At 39.1% G+C, this 18,422-nt stretch overlaps 1 protein-coding gene and 1 pseudogene across 1 annotated transcript; one reads left to right on the top strand and one right to left on the bottom strand.

The window, feature by feature from the left end:
* Window positions 1–2,564: 2,564 nt before the first annotated feature.
* Window positions 2,565–4,875, top strand: LOC148291103 (casparian strip membrane protein 1-like; annotated as a pseudogene).
* Window positions 4,876–10,086: 5,211 nt separating this feature from the next.
* LOC110753629 (UPF0481 protein At3g47200-like) lies at window positions 10,087–11,724 on the bottom strand. Its single transcript, XM_021954566.2, has 3 exons — window positions 11,650–11,724; window positions 11,307–11,398; window positions 10,087–11,168 (listed from the first exon to the last, which is right to left on the bottom strand). Exons 2-3 carry the CDS (start codon window positions 11,323–11,325, stop codon window positions 10,087–10,089), a joined length of 1,101 nt encoding a protein of 366 aa, XP_021810258.2. The 5' UTR covers window positions 11,326–11,398; window positions 11,650–11,724.
* Between the last annotated feature and the right edge of the window lie 6,698 nt (window positions 11,725–18,422).

Genomic DNA, 18,422 nt, shown 5'->3' with positions numbered 1-18,422 from the left:
TAATAATAATTTCCTGTGCTTACTTCCTCCCTTCATTTGTAAATATATGATATCAAAAGGATTAACAGAGAAAAATATTTCATTTTATGTTTCATTACAGTTTTGTTTCATTTTTCTACATTCTGGTAATTTTATTTATATAGCTTTTTTTTTCTTGTCAAAATACAATATTCTAAGGGGAGTTGATTTTCTCACTCATCTTTTGTCCACTTACACTCCATTTTTTGTTATAGTAAAAACTATATTAAAAAAACAAAAGGGAGTGTAAGTGGACAAAAGAAGAGTGAAAAATTCACTATCCTATTCTAAACTAATGTAATGTAAGTGTGGGGGATCGAACTCGGATGCATAAGAGCAAAAACACTGTCTTGACCAGCTAACTTAATCCACATATACATTTATTTCATATATATATATTCTAAAGAGTCCATCCTAACATGAATTTGAGGCTCCGTCATTACATAAATGTATTAAATCATTGATCGCAAATATAAAAATCAACTACCCACTAATCTCTTAGCATGCATTAATTAATTGTTAATTTTATATAATTTTGACATTATTCTATAATGCAACCACTTCATGCTAACATCTACCTGTCGCACTTTTCCACTTTGTGATTAATTATAGGACAGGACTGGTGGAAAAATATATCAACGACTTCTCTTCCCTTTTTATTAAAAGGAAAAGCAAGGCGGAAAGAAATATTGATGGGCATATTTTATATCATATATTTAAACTCATTCTTAGTATATTTTGGTTGATATTTTGGAAGAATTTTGATACTCTGAATTATATTTCCAATATAGGACTCTCGACTTCCACTGGAGCAAAACGTAATCAAATGGACGAATTTTGGAGTAATTCCAGTTGGAGGACGTTCGTGAGTCACTTGGCTTGATCGTATCAAAATTTCAGACTTTTCTACTGAGCGGTAATTTTCTGGTGATAAAATAAAGGAGCAGTGCGCGGTGCTGGAATAGTGACGTGTTGGGCTTTTATTGCGTTTTGGAGCTCAAGATGACCTCGGATGGGTTCGTGGCCTTCTGGAGAAGTGTTCAGAACGTTTTTATCTTTAAATCAAGCTATCTTGGGCCGGATTTGGAGGAGATTTGTGGCCAAAACATGGCTGGACAGATTGTTGGCAGATTCTCCTAGTCCAATTTGGACTTTATTTCCTAGTTTTATTTTATTTTAACCTAGTTTCCTTGTGGGGATTAGGAGCTGAGTTTTAGGAGGTATTTAAACTATTTTTCACAGCAAATTTAGGGTCTCTCTTTTGGCTTTTGGAACGCGACTCTGGCTAGGGTTTTTGAAGAACTTCTACTTCAAGGTGTTTTTATTCTTATTCATGGGAATGATATTTTCTTAGATTTTAGTTATGAGTATGCGTAACTAAATCCTTTTGCTAGGGCGAGGCCATAAGCCTTAGCATGAATATGTAATTTTATTACTTTGCTTATGAATGGATGCATGTTGCTTTGAATTATTAATCACTGTGTTTAAAACTATCTATCTATTTTAATGACTGATCACCATTAGGATATTTAGACAAGTAATTTGATGCAATTTCTGTTGGAACATCACCCTGAAATTGAGGAGGGCTTCTTGTGATTAGTAATTGTAAGTTCACTTAAGGCGAACATCACGCTCTTAAGGATTGCATGGTTTTTCAAAGGGTTTTCACAAAGCTTAATGAGTCTTGCATGTTTATATTTGATCTGAACATCACAGACGGATTGCATGTTAGATATACGTTTTCGCTTGAACATCACAAGGAAAATATGCATTAGGAAAACCTAACCTTCAAAGCATATATGTGGAAATTTATAAGTAATTGATAGAATTGCATAGGATTGTGACGGCGATGGCTAAACCCTAGTTTCTCTCTATATTGTTAATTTTAAAAACGTTTTTATTCTCTGCTATTATTACCTCCCAACTTTCAGATTTCTTTTATTGTCAAGTTAATCTTTTCAAATTCATAAATTTCACATCTTTGATAAAATCTATTTTAGTTATTAATTAAGAGTTAGTTTAATTACAAATTAGTCAAACAATCTTTGGGGACAACGACCTTGCATGAGCATCTATACTACAATATCCTTGTATTCTTGCAAGTATTTTAAGTGATTTTAACCCTGTTTGCGCAGGTACTAAAAATCCTATCAAATATCTTACTTGAGAATTCTAAATTCGACTTCCTAAACGAAATCACATTTGCCACTCCATATATAAAATAGATTATTATAAATAAACTCAATTCTAGACATGTATTTATAAAAAAACCCACACACTATTTAAACATAGAAACACACCCAAAATCAACAATTGTATATTTTTTGGGTGTGTTTATAAATGGGTTTTGAGTGTGTGTAATGATGGGTTTTGGGTGTGTTTATAAAGTGTTTGGGGTGTTGGGTTTTTTTATAATTTCAGCCCCCATTTTGGGTGTTTTAGTGAAACCCCCTATATAAAATCCCAACCCATCAAGTACAATCACAAAAGCTTCTCCATATCTCTTCCATTAAGTCCAATTTAAACAGTCCTTTTTCTGAGCCAAAATGAAGAGCACTAGCGGTGATTCAACCATAATTAACATTCCAGAGTCAAGAAATAAGACGGTGCTAAAGGAGAAACGCCATCTGTGAGGATACACGCAGCTCATCCCATGCATGATCAAAAGGGAGGATGGAAGAAGAGCATTCCATTTTCAACTTCATTCTCAGGCTTGGCGCTACCGCAGCTGCTCTAGGCGCTGCCATTACCATGGGGTCTAGCGAGCAGACTCTTCTTTTCTTCACACAGTTCTTCCAATTCCAGGCTAGTTATGACGACTTGCCTACTTTCACATACGCCCCTCACTCTTAAATATCTTTCTATTACAAACTATATTTACGTATTACATTGTGAACAACACTTCTGTTAGCAATATGGTCCAAAATAATTTGGTTTCATAAAATCAAAATTTAATCAATAATATAACTCATACATATGTATCCCCAACTTTCTTACACTATTTGTGCATGTACTATAATATAGAACACATTAATTACTCTGAGACTTGGATAAGTAAATGCAGGTTTTTCGTCGTAGCAATGGGGATAGTGGGCGCCTACCTAGTCCTCTCCCTCCCCTTCTCCATTGTAACCATTGTTCGTCACCAAGCAATTCCTCCTAGGGTTCTCTTGCTTATTTTTGACACTGTAAGCTACCTCATTGTCTTACACATTAGTTCCTAACCCTAAGTGTACGTACTTTTGTTTGGACATTCCGTCAGATAAATGTTGACATGGAAATGCGTTGATTTATTTGATAGCTGGCGCTTACGTTGTACACTTCTTGTGTTGCTGCTGCTGCTGCTGCTGCCATAGTTTACTTGGCCCGCAATGGCAATTCAGATGCAATCTGGCTTGCTATCTGCCAACAATTTGGTGATTTCTGCCAGCAATCCAGCGGGGCTGTGGTTTCAGCCTTCGTCGCCGTTGTTATCTTTGTAATCTTGATTCTGCTGTCTGCTTCTGCACTCCGAAAAGTTTAACTTCAATGGGGTCGCATGTTTAAATCTGTAATATTGATGTTGTTTTTGGCTATGATCTCGTTGCCTTTCTTAATTGTTGAGTTATTTTGCGGAAGAGGATCAATCAATTATATGATGGTCCATTACTTTAAAGCCCTTTTCAGGTGTAACGGGATTGTAGTAATTTAAGAAAGTAATAGAAATTGTATAAATATACATACAACTTCATAAACTCCAATATCCTTACAGTCATTAGCCTAAATCCTTTAGAATTAGGATAAATAATTGAGTTTAATCAACTTTTGGGAGTTTTCTTAAGATGGAGGTTCCCTGTTGTCAATGTTAACTAAATCGTGTTTTTTTTTTTCCGTTCAGTTGAAAACAGTTTTAAAATTTCACTTTCAAAACTAATTAAGATCTAACATTGCTTTGCTAAGATATATCACTCCATCAGAAGCCATTAGGGTTAGACATATCTTACAATCAAGTTCGTATATTGACCTAGCAATCCAATAGATCTAGACAAACACATAAACCTGACCTTGTGATTGTTTCTAAGATCGTTGTAGCTTCTTGGGATTGAACATCTACGAACACCTACGGGTGACACGTGTTGTACCTGTGCATGCGGAGCGGCGCCATTAATGCGCCGTTTGGTTTCTCGAGGTGTACCGTTCCTCTCCCTCACCCTATAAATAAGAGTGACTCCGGATGAGAAGTTCACTTTGTGTTTGCGAGAGAATTGAGAGCTCTGTCCAGGCGATTTCCGGTGAGAGCGAACGACAAGCAACACGATTTCTGACTAGACCAATCAGTAATCAAGGCAATTTCTGACAAGACCAATCGGTAGTCAAGGCGATTTCTATCGAGACCAATTGGCAATCCAAGCGACTTCCCCTCATCTACAGTTTGAGATAAGGTACCTTTCGGCACTCCCTCACATACTTTTACTTATTCTGTCAACGTCTTTCCTTGGCAAGAACTAGACTGAACTTTATGTAAGTGGGGTTTTGTTCGGTAGTCTAGTTGCCATAGGTAGTGATGTAGGTATCGGTAGACTAGTCTTCTGCATGGCCCTTAGTTTCCTTTTTCTGTGTTTGTAGATGTCTGATAGCGAGTCTCCGTTGGAGAGAGAACCCAACACGTTCGATGGGGAGTCATCGGATGATCAGGGGGATTCTAGCAGCGAGACCTTGAGCCTAGATGCTAAGAGTGGTGGAGATACCGATGTTGAAGTTATTGGTGAGATGACTAGTTCCGTTCCCACCCACGGAGTAGGAAAATGGTTCATGACCAGTCAACCAGTACCATTAGCTGTGGTGTATAGTGGCGCCAGACGTGCCGATGCGAACTAGTACGGCGAGTTTCAGATGAGGGACACTCAGGTGCCGGATCAGCATACCAGTCATCAATCGGAGACCTCCACGTCAGGCTGTGGATAGGCCACTGCCAAACCATGGCCAAGGGCAAGAAGTCTACACTCTGCTCAACGCCTCATATGAGGCTGTTCTCATGAACGAGCACGAGATTATACCAAAGCCCATCAACCGGAAACCCAATCGGCAGGACAACTGAGACTAGGGCTGGGCATTCAAACCGGTAACCCGGTCAAACCACCCAAACCAAACTGATGGTTTGGGTTGATTTGGTTTTTTTTCAATCTTTTTTTGGTCATCGGTTTGAACCCAAATCAAACCGAAATATATGGTTCGGTGTACGGTTTGCAATATAATACATAGTTTCCCTCTCTTTTTTCCTTCTTCTTCTTCTTCTTCTCTCCCTCTTCTTTTTCTCATCTTCTTCTTCTTCTTCTCCATCTCTCCCTCTTTTTCTTCTTCTTCTCCTCTTCATCTCTCCCTTTCTCCATCGCTTTTATTTCTTCTCTCTCTCTCTCTCTCTCTCTCTCTCTCTCTCTCTCTCTCTCTAAGAAAGCCAAAAGACCCAAACTGAACCAAACCAACCCACCAAGTCCAGTTAACCGAAGTGGTCGGTTTTCATCAAATATGGTTTCGTTTCGGTTTCCAAAATAGCCAAACCGAGACCTACGGTTCGGTGTTCGGGTTGAGCCCAAAATCGAACCAACCCAAACTGAGCCCAACCCTAGTCGATACCACCAACACAACAGTCACAATACAGAGGACTGCATAAGCCTAAGAAAAATCGTTGAGCGATTGATCCGAGAGGGCAAGTTGGATCAATACATAGTCAGGCCACAGCAGGCACCTGCCCCAAACGCAAATCAGCAGATCAACATGATCAGCACTATTAACGGAGGACCAACCTTAGCAGGTATATCCAACCGCTCGAGGAAATAGTACGTCAGGGCAGCTCAATATCCCCAAGTCCTCGGCATCGAGAGCAGCCGACATACAAAAATGCCGAAGGTACGGTGGGAACCCATAACATTCTACGAAGAAGAGGAAGAAGGGATCCTTTACCCGCATGGCGATCCAATGATTATCAGAGGAAGAAGGGAACCCATAACATTCTACGGTAAATGTCATTTTTGCCGACGCATTCGGAGAATTGGGGATAAATGACAGCTAGATCAATCGGCAGTTGGCACCTGTTTACCCATTAGTAGCGTCTGTTTAACCATCGCCTTCGGCGTTGCCCCACGGAAGACTATGGTGTACGATCAATTCCTCATTGTTGACTGCCCAACGGCGTACAACATCATAATTGGCCGAACGGCACTCACAAGGATCAAGGCACACCTTTCCCCCCACATGTTGTTAATGAAGTTCCCCACATGCTACGGCACATGGGTAATCAGGGGAAATCAACTCAGCGCTCGGAATTGATACGCAATAGCAGTAAAATTAGTGGCGCCCAAGACCACTAGAGAAACCCTGACGGTGGAAGGCTTGTCGAACGACAACGATCTAATTGACGACCCTAGAAGCGAAGTTCCGACCCTGCAGGATCAGCCTGTCGAAGATTTGGAGACTGTGGCTCTGGACGAAAGCCAACCTGACCGATGGACAGAGCTCTCAATTCTCTCGCAAACACAAAGTGAACTTCTCATCCGGAGTCAATTCTATTTATAGGGTCAGGGAGAGGAACGGCATAAATACTATGCTTTGCCTTTTCTTTTATTCGCATCTCATTAAAAAAAAATTATAATCAAATTCTTCTTCTCATGCCCGCACTTGGACCGGTTCAATACTAGGCTGGGATTGCTGCATCTCCCAGCCCATTGTGTGAGGTCAGACAACGATTAATGGGCCAGTTTACTATATGTGAGCGTTTGTTGTATCTCGGCCCGTTATGTGACTTCTGATGAGGGGTTGCTAGAATGAGGACCGGGGTTAAAATTAACCAGCACATAAACTACAACCAGGAGCTCCTCTCTCATCTCTCCCCTTTTCTCTGCCGCACGAAAAGAAAAAACAAAGGCACTTAGACGCTGAAGGAGGGGGAACAAGTGTTTAAGTCCACATCTCTCACTGGTATGTGATTTTTTTCAGCTCCATTGCAAATTTGTTTCTCCAATTTGTGAAATCCCTGTTTGAGTGAAATTTCTTTTCTTCTTTCAATTTTAGAGTTCTTGTTAAAGGGTTTATATTGCGAGGTAGCTTTCTTGTTCAATCAAAGATTAGTTTAGTTTAAGGTTGAGTTTGACATGCCCTCGTATTCCCTGTTTTGGTGGTTGGGCAAAAGTGCCCACCACTTGCTCGAAAAAATTCCCTAGTGATGCTACGTCTTTTTTTCTTTTAAGTTTGCAGTTTGGGGCACTATTTGTACACACCCATTTGCAATCGTGAGCAACACTTGATTGAATGCTTGAAATATTTGTTCTTTTTTGTTATTGATTTTGTGTTTCTTATTGTTGTTATACGATTTTTTTTTCCTTCAGTTTTTATCGAAAAGTTGTATTTCCTACAAAGAAATCTAATATGAGTTTACAACTTTATTGAACTGGAGTCTGATTTGGTTCTTTTTACAGGCAGGTTCCATATTGCTTGATAACTCATCTTCCTAATGTTTTTCAGTGCTTCTCTCATTGACATATTCACCTCCGTTATCTGTCCGAAACACTTTAATTCGAGCCTGAAATTGAGTAGACACCATGGCACAAAATTCAGGAAGAATAGAAGCAACATCATGTTTATTCTTCATCAAATAATAAGTTGCAACGAATATTAGAGACCAAAAGTGCATGGGACAAGGGTAAATAAGGGGTGAGATGGATGGTACCTTCACCAGTAACGAGGGAAGGTAAACCATTAGCACTAGTAATATAGGGGTCATGAGGGGTACGAGACAACTCATCAAACATATTAATATCACAAGTCATATGATCATAAGCATTAGTGTGAATTATCCAAGTATTAGAGCCCATACTTGGCATAGTCTCAGATGCACACAAATTTGTAGACGGTGCTTGAGGATGGCCTTCATCTTGGGTTACAGTGTAAGTGGCGTTGAGACCATACATACGAGCTTTGTAGTCAGCAAACCAATCAGGATAACCATGCTCCTTAAAACACTTCTCAGAGTAATGATCCCCATTGCAATGACGACACTTACGAGGACCTTCAAAACTACGAGAACCATTGGGAGATGCAGGCTTGTGAGATGTTGGGCGACCGGTCGCGTCATGTCGAGTGACTGGTCTGTTACAGGCAGGATCCACTTTTAGAGCCATTGCACCTCCCCCGAGCAAAGCAGACTGACGAGTGTCTTCCTCCATGATCATGGCATAAGCTTCTAGAGGAGGCGGGACATGATTGAGGGCAAGGATTCGGCTACGGACACTATCATACGGTGGATCAAGTCCGCCAAGGAAGTCATAAACTCGATCGGCTTCAATTTCTTTCAAACGACGAGCCCCATCAGCAGAACAACTAAACTCATTGGGACGCAGACAATCAATCTCTTGCCAAATAGCATGGAGTTTTTCATAGAACACCTTCACAGATTCACCATTCCGACACGTAAATATGGACTGTCGTCGGAGTTGAAACAACCGAGAACTATTCTAAGTCACAGTATAGGTCTTCCGAGCGGCCTCCCATATACCAAAAGCAGTAGCATCATGTTCAAATAAGGCACGAACTGGTTTAGTCATGGAATTGAGAAGCCATGACTGCACCAAGCAATTATCTTCTTCCCATTCGGCATAGGCAGCAGAGTCTGGAGACGGAGCAGGCTTCTTCCCATTGATCTAACTTGCCATTCGATAACTAGTAATCATAATACGCGCACCACGAGACCAAGAGGCATAATTGGAGCCATTCAATTTGTCAGAAGTAATCGGGGTAGAGTAATCACGCGAGGGACGTTCCTCATTTGTTGTAGACACACTAGAATGTACCATGACTTTAGAATCATCACCCATGATAGCAGCGGAAAAACACAGCACATGCACGAGCACAAGAACCCTAAAAGAAATTAGGGCACACAATAGAACACGAGTGGGCACAACACACACAGGTCACCAAAAAGTGTCAAGTGTCAGGTCAACTATTTGACCTTTGACCTTTGACTTTTGACTTTGGCCTTTGACTTTCACATTGACTTTGACCAAGTCACAAAATCATTCATTCTCTTCATAATTTCCCAATCGATTCCTTTTTGGTGTGCGATCTTATAGGCTCTAATTAGCGAGGCAGTGGATATGAATGATTCACTTTGAATCAAGTGTGAATTGTATCCCTCCATACAATTCTCCTTATTGGCGAAGGCTAATTATAATTAGTCCTTATAGGGCTTCAACAAGCCATGAGTGACAGCTAGCTATATGTCATGGCTACCCAAGCTAAAAAGAATTCATTTAGAGAACCTAGTCAATTTGTGATTACAATACAATTCGATCCTTCTCTAATTCAATACTCTATGTCATATTCTCGGGATATGGTAAACTTATGTCAAAATCCCTAATATGACATCTCTTGATTATATGATGCAATTTGATGAAATTTGATGAAATTGCAAATGTTCTTGTTTCAATTTCCATTTAATACTTTGGCCAAAGATTCACGAATCATATCTTTAGAGTATTCTCTCTTCTTACTAAGAGCATAGATTCCTTGTTGTGCATTTACCTGTCTCTGCGTACACGCTGAGAATCCTGAGGAACACCTTTAAGTCACATCATTTTGATACGACCGTATAGTGCTCTCAAAGAGAAACAACATATACACAAGACAACCGTAATGTCTCAGGTCTAAGGATTAATTTGCATTATCACAACTTAGAATTCTTTGTTTGACACTTGTGAGTAAGACTTCCATACAAGAATTCTAGAGTTGATCGCGTTCAGTGGACTCCATCTTCTATAGAGCACCTACACATCTGTCTTAATGTCTCTACACGAATGACTTGAGACTAGTCATCCTCCCAATTGAGCAGACATAATGTGAACCAGTCTTTGCGGGTCACCATTGTCCAATTGGTGATCCTATGACCACGAACATTTTAGGATATGATATTTATATGTATGGAAATGTCTTGTGCATCTAACTTCTTTAGACCACTTTCCATTTATATCTTAATCTATGGACTTGTTACTTTGTGTATGTTATGTATCTAAAGCAACATTCTTACCCCTTTACTATATATTATTTCCTTAGAATGATCCATTTTATATTGGCTTCAAGAGAATTAATAAATTCCGCTGTTGCGTTGCTGTCCGGTAGCTTAGATTCAAGAACTCGATCCTTCGCAAGCAATTCCACATCCTTGGCACTATCGACCAGGCGGTCCATGACGAAGACATAGTCGTTGATGTAATGATCACTGTACTCACACTGCTCATAGGCAATAAGATTACGGAAGAAAATTTCTGTGGAACCCCGTATTCGCAGGTGTGGAATTTTAAGGGTTCCATTCTCAAATTGTATGTCAAATAATTTTGTATTTTTAACCTTCTTAAACTTGACTCCCGCCTGGTGTAATTTTGTTGCATTTGGTATGGTTAAAGTTTTGAGTTTTTTTTTTGTTGGAAGATCAGAAGGTCGATGACATTGTAGCAAAAAGTCAACAAAATGGTGTATTTTAGTCATAGGTTGAGAGAATTTGTGCAAAATTTCATGAAATGGTCTTTTGTGAACCCTATTGCGGAATAACATATAGGTTAGGGTAATGATGGAAAGCCCTCTTTCGAGAGGAATTGTATTGTTGGAATAGGCTAAAAAGTAGAGATACTCGAGGATAAAGAATGGCACCTGATTTTCAAGCAACAACATGTCATATATAATATCCCTTAGCATCCTTGGTTTTCCAAATATTCGGTCGTTTTCGTTTTGTAGTGATGGTAAAGAAACTCTGAGCATGACCTCAAAGGTAAAAGTGGCGTCAACCATAATCACTTTTACAAGGTCATGTTCTCTCAATTTGATGGTTACTGCATAAGAAGCACGAATTTGTGCTTGCTTTTCCATCATTTTTTCGAAAAGATACTCCAGCCTAACATTTGTTCGTTCAAGAAAGTCCTTCATGTACCGCATTTTATGCTCTTCCATGGCTTTTAGGCTTTTTCGACCATGGTGAAGGGGGCCAATTGAGACCACCTGAGGTGTATAGGCCTTGTTATTTACACCACGTAGTCGCTTTGGAACCTTGTAGATACAGCACTCAGAGGATAAGGGAAGCAGGTCATTCAAATTATTTGTAAGTTCTTCCATATCTGTATCCCCACAGCCTGCAATCAAACATTGTATGGTCATGGTCAGATATATATATATATATATATATATATGTTGGATTATATGTTCTTTGTAATAAATAATAATATTTGGTGCAAATGATTTAAATTAGATTATGTACAAGAAAGACTTACCAGAATCTCTGTTGCTCATTTACATGCAGCCAAATAAGAACAGATTTCTTTATTCTTAGAACCCAAAGAAGAGTGATTGCTTGTTTGTGGACCTAAGGTGACAACGGAAACAAACGAATTTATATCCTCCCTTTTCAATCTCATGCTTCCAGTCAAAACATACAGAAACAAACGAAATTCCATATAAAGAAAAGAATAAAGTTACAACATTTTAACATGACCCTTTGCTCATTTCAAAAGTCCAACTACCATTGAAACATAAGAAACTAAAATTTTCAAGAAAATGCTATCAATTGAAAAAACAATAAATAAATAAATAACCAAAAAGGAAGGGAATTCGCACCTGCTATGCACAAAATAGCAATTAAGTCGGTTACCAGAAAATCTCAATGACTTTTTTTCTTCTCCTTTTTGTTGTGGAAAAGAAGCTCAATGATTGAAATAATATCTTCTATCTACCCTCTTCAATGCAGGTAGTGTGGAGTGTTAGCTGATGTTACTATTGACACGTGTCCTTGCTGAGGTGGCAAGTTTGTTAGCTCTTCACGTGCTTATTAGTGTGATTAATTAGTCTGTTAAGCAGATTAGCTTAGTAAAGAAGTCATTGTTGCCAAAACATAGAGAATATTGAGAGTAGAAGTGGAAAGTGTAGAGAGAATGAGAGTTGTAGAATATTTTCTGATTTTTCACTTATGTTTCATTCCTTACAATCAACACATATATATACAAGTTCCTAAGACATTAGTCAAGCCCCCCAAGTTAGGCAACCAAACTAATTAGGCAACCAAACTAGTTAGGCAACCAACCTAGTCAAGCCCCCCAAATATTGTAGGTGCCAAACATTAATTGACTACATAATTAACACATTAATTGACTAAACATTGTAGGCTACCAACCATTGTAGGTGCCAAACTAATCCTCATTAATTGACTATTGCTAACACTCCCCCTCAAGTTGGTGCATAGATATCATCAATGACCAACTTGCCAAAAGAGAGACTGTCGTTATTAATATTTCCGCATCAAGCTTCTTCTTAATAGAATGTCGATCCACTTTAACATGCCCCCTCACGTGGGACCACTACATGGTGGGCCACACGTGGAGCAAAGGCCACATCGAAGTTAATCATTTCGGTCTGTCGGTGGCAACACCAAATCCAAGTGCAGCCGGTTGGTCGGTAGATCACATAAACCATGCGAACAAGGCAAAGGCAAAACAAAGAACACAGAAACCCTGTGAACACGGCAAAGGTAAGGTAAAGGACACAGAAACCCTGTGAACACGGCAAGGACACAGAAACCCTGTGAACACGGCAAAGGACACAGAAACCCTGTGAACACGGCAAAGGTAAGGTAAAGGACACAGAAACCCTGTGAACACGGCAAGGACACAGAAACCCTGTGAACACGGCAAAGGACACAGAAACCCTGTGAACACGGCAAAGGTAAGGTAAAGGACACAGAAACCCTGTGAACACGGCAAGGACACAGAAACCAAACCCTAAAATAGGGAAAGGCGCGTCAAGGTAAAACCAAACCCTAAAAAGAAAGGGTAAGGCAAGGTAAGGCAAATAAAGGCCAAGCAAAGGCAAGGTGGCAAGGCATGGCAAAGAAAGCCCAGATAGGGCAACAAAACCCTAAAGATAAGGTAAGGCATGACAAAGGTAAGGGCAAGGAAAACCAAACCCAAGCAAAGGCAAAGGCAACCAAACCCTAAAAAATAGGGTAAGGCAAGGTAAAGAAAGTCAAGAGCAAAGGCAAGGTCAACGGGCGTGACACAGCGGAAACACACCAGCAAAGGCATAAGCAACAATATTGGCACCATAACAGGCAGGAGCAATACAAGGCACTGGCACCAACAAGAGTAATACAAGGCACTGGCACCAGCAAGTCAAGGTAGGGCAAACAACTGTGGCAGCAACAACATCAGAGACAACTTCTCTTCACTCCCCATCTCCCCCTGAAGAGAAGGGGTCGATGGAGCCATATGATCAGTGGTACTGGCACCAGTGAGAGAAATCTAAGACACTGGCACCAGCAAAGGATATAGTAGGCAGCAGCAATAATACTAGCAGCGTCACAAATACTTCCATTATTGCAGACACAACTTCTCTTCACTCCTTCTCTCCCCCTGAAGAGAAGAGGTTGTCAGAACCATAAGAGCAGTGGCACTTGAGAAACAGAAGCTGACTGAAGCTCAGATGTAGAAGAATCAGTCATGGCAGATAGGTAACTGAATTGCAGCGGAATAGATGAGTAGCAGTGTCACTCCCCCTCAAATCCGACGACGTATGAGAGTCGAGATTTGGAGAAAGCAACACGAGTAATGACAATAAAGTTGCAGCACCCAAATAAAGTTGCATCTATCTCCCCCTCAAATCTGACACTGGTAGAGGGTCGAGATTTGGAAGAAGAGAAAATGAAATAATAGTAAAGAGACTCAAACATGTCAGTCTCGTGGCAGAAACAAATGCAAGGATAGGTGGAATGGAGATGGGCAGCCGACAACTGGAGAAAAGGAATAAAAGATGGAGAGGAGTCTGCAACAACCCAAAAAGAAAGAAGAAATAAAAATGAATGAAGGTGGATGACATGTGTATGCACACATAGAGAGAAAGGGACAAATATTGTATAGATAGGGTAGGTGATGTTGACAAGTGTAAGAGGTGTTGAAACGGAAGAGGCATATGGTGCAAAACAAGTCCAATAAAATAAAGGGAAAAGGAAGCCAAGTTATTGGCGTGAAAGAGAAGAGGGAGCAAAGATTTTCATACATATATATATATATATATATATGGGTAGACAGAAAACTTTGATACCCACCAAAACATTAAGCACAAATGTGGTGTGCATGAGAACGAAGAGATGAGGAGAAAACACTCGTGGGTAACACCGAGAAAAGTGAAAGGCAACAAGGGAGAAGAAATATACCAGACAAAAAATGGGATGGAAATAGAGTGGAAGAAATAATATAAGGAAATAAAAGGGAATAAAATAAGAAGTATGAGATTGGTGGTGAGAAAAGAAACCATAAAAAAGAGAATAGTAGTATTAAGAAAATGGAATGTAACAAGCAAGACACCTATCACGTGGGCACAAGAGGAAATGATGAAGAAAGGCAATATGTGATAAGAAACAAACAAACAAAAAAGAAACCCACCAAAAAAAGAGACAAAGAAAGGGTGCTAAAAAACGAGAAGGAGAAAGAGAGCTCAAGATAGCAGCAAAGAAGATAGAGACCAGCAGAAAAGTCAAAGAAAAAACATAAGGAAGCTCGTTAGAGCTTGAGAGATGATGCAAACACCAGAGTGGCTGTGCAAAGGGAACAACGGCAGTAGTGTAGCTCGGCATGACAGAGACAAGGCCGAGTAGGAAAAGGCTCAGCGAGCGGTGACGAGGCTCGCGGAGGAAGGGAAATGGCTCGGTGAGCGATGATGAGGCTCACGGAGGAAAGAGATCATGGTGATCAAGGAACGTACTGCCCATAGGAAACAAATTAGGCCATCGTGGCCAAGGGACTTATTGCCCATACAGATAAAAGAGAGGAAATTTAATGGAAACAAGAGAATTTACAGCAACATGAAAAAACGCCAACGACTCTCAATTTGATAGAGGATCTTAAGGATTAGCCATTAGGCTCTGATACCATGCCAAAACATAGAGAATATTGAGAGTAGAAGTGGAAAGTGTAGAGAGAATGAGAGTTGTAGAATATTTTCTGATTTTTCACTTATGTTTCATTCCTTACAATCAACACATATATATACAAGTTCCTAAGACATTAGTCAAGCCCCCCAAGTTAGGCAACCAAACTAATTAGGCAACCAAACTAGTTAGGCAACCAACCTAGTCAAGCCCCCCAAATATTGTAGGTGCCAAACATTAATTGACTACATAATTAACACATTAATTGACTAAACATTGTAGGCTACCAACCATTGTAGGTGCCAAACTAATCCTCATTAATTGACTATTGCTAACAATTGTTACTCAGCTATATATGCTTGGGTCTGGTTCATTTCATCATTTTGTAGAACTACAATTTCTGAGATTATACGGAGCTTTACTTTTCTCTCTTCGTCACTTCTTCCTCTCCATAGTTAACATGGGGTACGTAGAATTTTCTCCTATGTAACAACAAACTTCTATAATTGATGTGGGTGTCTACTTCATCTTCCACATAAGGTGGTATGATATACAAATGTGATAAGAGTAGCATTATTCTTTGTTCAGACCTAATAACAAAGTTCTAAGTCAACACATCATCCTTTTACACCATAAAATTCAACTAGGTTTATTCTACGACCTTATGCTCGATCATTTTCCACAAGAACCGTATTTATTTTATATCAACGAGTACGATGGTCCATATTAAGTATATCCTAATAATTCACTGGAGTTGCAGGCCCCAATCATTTAAAAGGTCCGATGGTCTTTGATTTGGTGAAAGCTTCTATCTATCTACCCTGCTATATGAGCTATGCAATGGTGATGGTGTTACATGACGTCACAATGTCGTAGGGGAAAAAAATAATAGTCAAGGTTTCTTATTATAATGTTTTAATACAAAGAGTTTATTGCTTCAGTAGTTAAGAGCAGTTACTCATTCACTTGAGATTATGTGTTCAATCGAATCCCCTCTCCTCCAATATATATATATATATTTTTAAATGAAGACATTAATATTGTATTCTATAAAGTATTGGACATGTTTTATATTGTTAGACAACCCACTTATACTTTGGTGGTGCCTAGTTATATTCAATTCGTGTGTATTTAATTTGCCACTTACTTTTTGCCTTAATACATTTAGGTTTATTTTTATACTAATTTCTCCAACATAACTTTTGCACATTCTTTTAGTCTCTATCTAATATATATGTTCTAATAAATCATCTTACCCACTTAAGTTATAAACCATTTTCTTTTAGTGCGGAAAATCGACATTTTGACGGGGAGTTGAAAAGCACTCCCCAATTTTAATATGTCAACCACTTGAAATAAAACAAAAGAAAATGAACATAAACTCCTAGTGGGGTTATACAAGCAAACAAATAAACTCCTAATTACACAAGATTTGTACAAAAAAGAAAGAAATAAAATCCTAATAAAAGAAGAAATAAATATCCTAATAGAATTAGGATCTCTTCAACACTCACCCTCAAGTTTGAGTAAAGATGTCACGTATGCCCAACTTGTTAAGCGAGTTGAGAAAAACAATAGTAGACACAGCTTTCGTAAGAACATCTGCTAGCTGATACTCGGATAATATGAACGGAAAAGAAATAAATCTCAGCATCCAACTTTTCTTTAATAAAATGTCTATCAACCTCCCCATGCTTTGTACGATCATGTTGCACAGGATTATGAGCACAATACAAATCCATGGGTTTCTGAGGCTCAAACCTAAGATCTCCCAACAATTTCCTTAATCATAGTAACTCACACACACCTTGAGCCATCCCACCATACTAAATCTACATTTTTTTTTAAAATGCGATAGAATTTTATTAGATTAATAGGCACTACTAGAAAACCTCCATATAAGCCACTAATACACCCTTGTGGCTTATACTAATCTGAGCCATTGACAAACCCGTGGCCAAAGAGCATTGGCCGCATGTCATATGACAATGGTCAAAGCATAGTGTTGTCATTCATTATTCCCCATGGCAACCAGCATCCGTGGCCAATGAAGAGCTGGGGCCCACCCATACTCCACCTGTCTGTATGTAGATCTTCGAGAATATAAAAAGAAACATTTTTTTATTATTAAACATGGACACAAACTGTGGCTAAACTACAAACTTCTTAATAAAAATAAAAATAAAAATAAATAAATTTTTGTTACAATCATTCTTTTGTACAACTCTTGAGTATGTACGTACTTTACTAATTTGCAGTACAGCCCACATACTGTAAAAGAAACCACCTCAATACTAATACGAGTATCGTGGGATGTAGTTCCACAAAATCTGAAAGTTGTGGTTGAGTTACTTGCTGGAGTAACTTTGGTGTTTCTATTTAAGATGTCGAGTAACTTTGGAGTTTCTATTTAAGATGTAATTTTTCATTCAAGTTAAATGATTCAAGTTGAAGTCTCTCAGCCTTCTCCTATTGTTTTTTCAACGTTCTGGTTATTTTCCTTTAGCCTTTTAATTTTCAACACTCTTGGGCCAATACGACCATCATCAATGGCCTCAGGAAGACCTTCCTCCAAGGGTCGAGCTTCCATATACAGACGGTTATATGCTTGTTGGGTGACTTGCTCATCACAGTACGACTAGACTTCTCCAGGACAGCCTCACGGAAAGACACAACAGGGTCAGATTTTATAATCTCAGCTTCACCCATGAAATCATCTTGTAGATCCTTCAAACAAATCTCAAGATGGAGTTCACCGGCACCAGCAATAATGTACTCTCCAGATTCCTCAATGGAACAGACAACCATAGGATCAGACTTGGCCAGACGTTTGAGACCTTCAACGAGTTTGGAAGTCAGAAGCGACCTTGCATTGAACAGCAACACGCACAACAGGTGAAACAGAGAACTTCATAGCACGAATGGGGTGAGCATAGCCGTGCGGCTTTACTACGGTAATTTCTTAAAACAAAATAGTACACGGCTATACTTATTTTGACACGTGGGTGCGTTGGCGCTAGGCGGGTTCCTTATTTTTTTCTACAAATTGTATATAACCGAGCGGCTTTACTAAGGGTTTTTTTAAAAAAAATCGTATAGCCGCTCGGCTATACTTGTTTTCACATGTGGGCGCCTAGCGCTAGGCGAGGGCTTTTTTTATTATTTATAACTCGTGTAATTTTTATTTTTTTCAAAATAGTATAGCCGATCGGCTATACCTGGGTATTTTTATTTATTTATTTATTTTTCAAAATAGTATAGCCATGCGGTATTACCGGGTAATTGTTTTTTTTTTTAATAAATAGTATAGCCGGTCGGCTATACCCTTTATATATATACTAGGATCCTTTTTTTATTTTTTAATATATTTTTCCCGATTTTCTTTTATCAATAAGAATAGTAGTTTAGATGATTATCCATTACTATTAGGCCATTACCCGAGTCTCTATTGTCCCATTTTGATTTTTTACTT

Source organism: Prunus avium, chromosome 8, assembly GCF_965620075.1.
Source record: "Prunus avium chromosome 8, drPruAviu1.hap1.1, whole genome shotgun sequence".
Lineage (NCBI taxonomy): Eukaryota > Viridiplantae > Streptophyta > Magnoliopsida > Rosales > Rosaceae > Prunus > Prunus avium.
The sequence above is the reverse complement of the archived record's forward strand: the minus strand, read 5'-3'. Positions and strand labels throughout refer to the sequence as shown.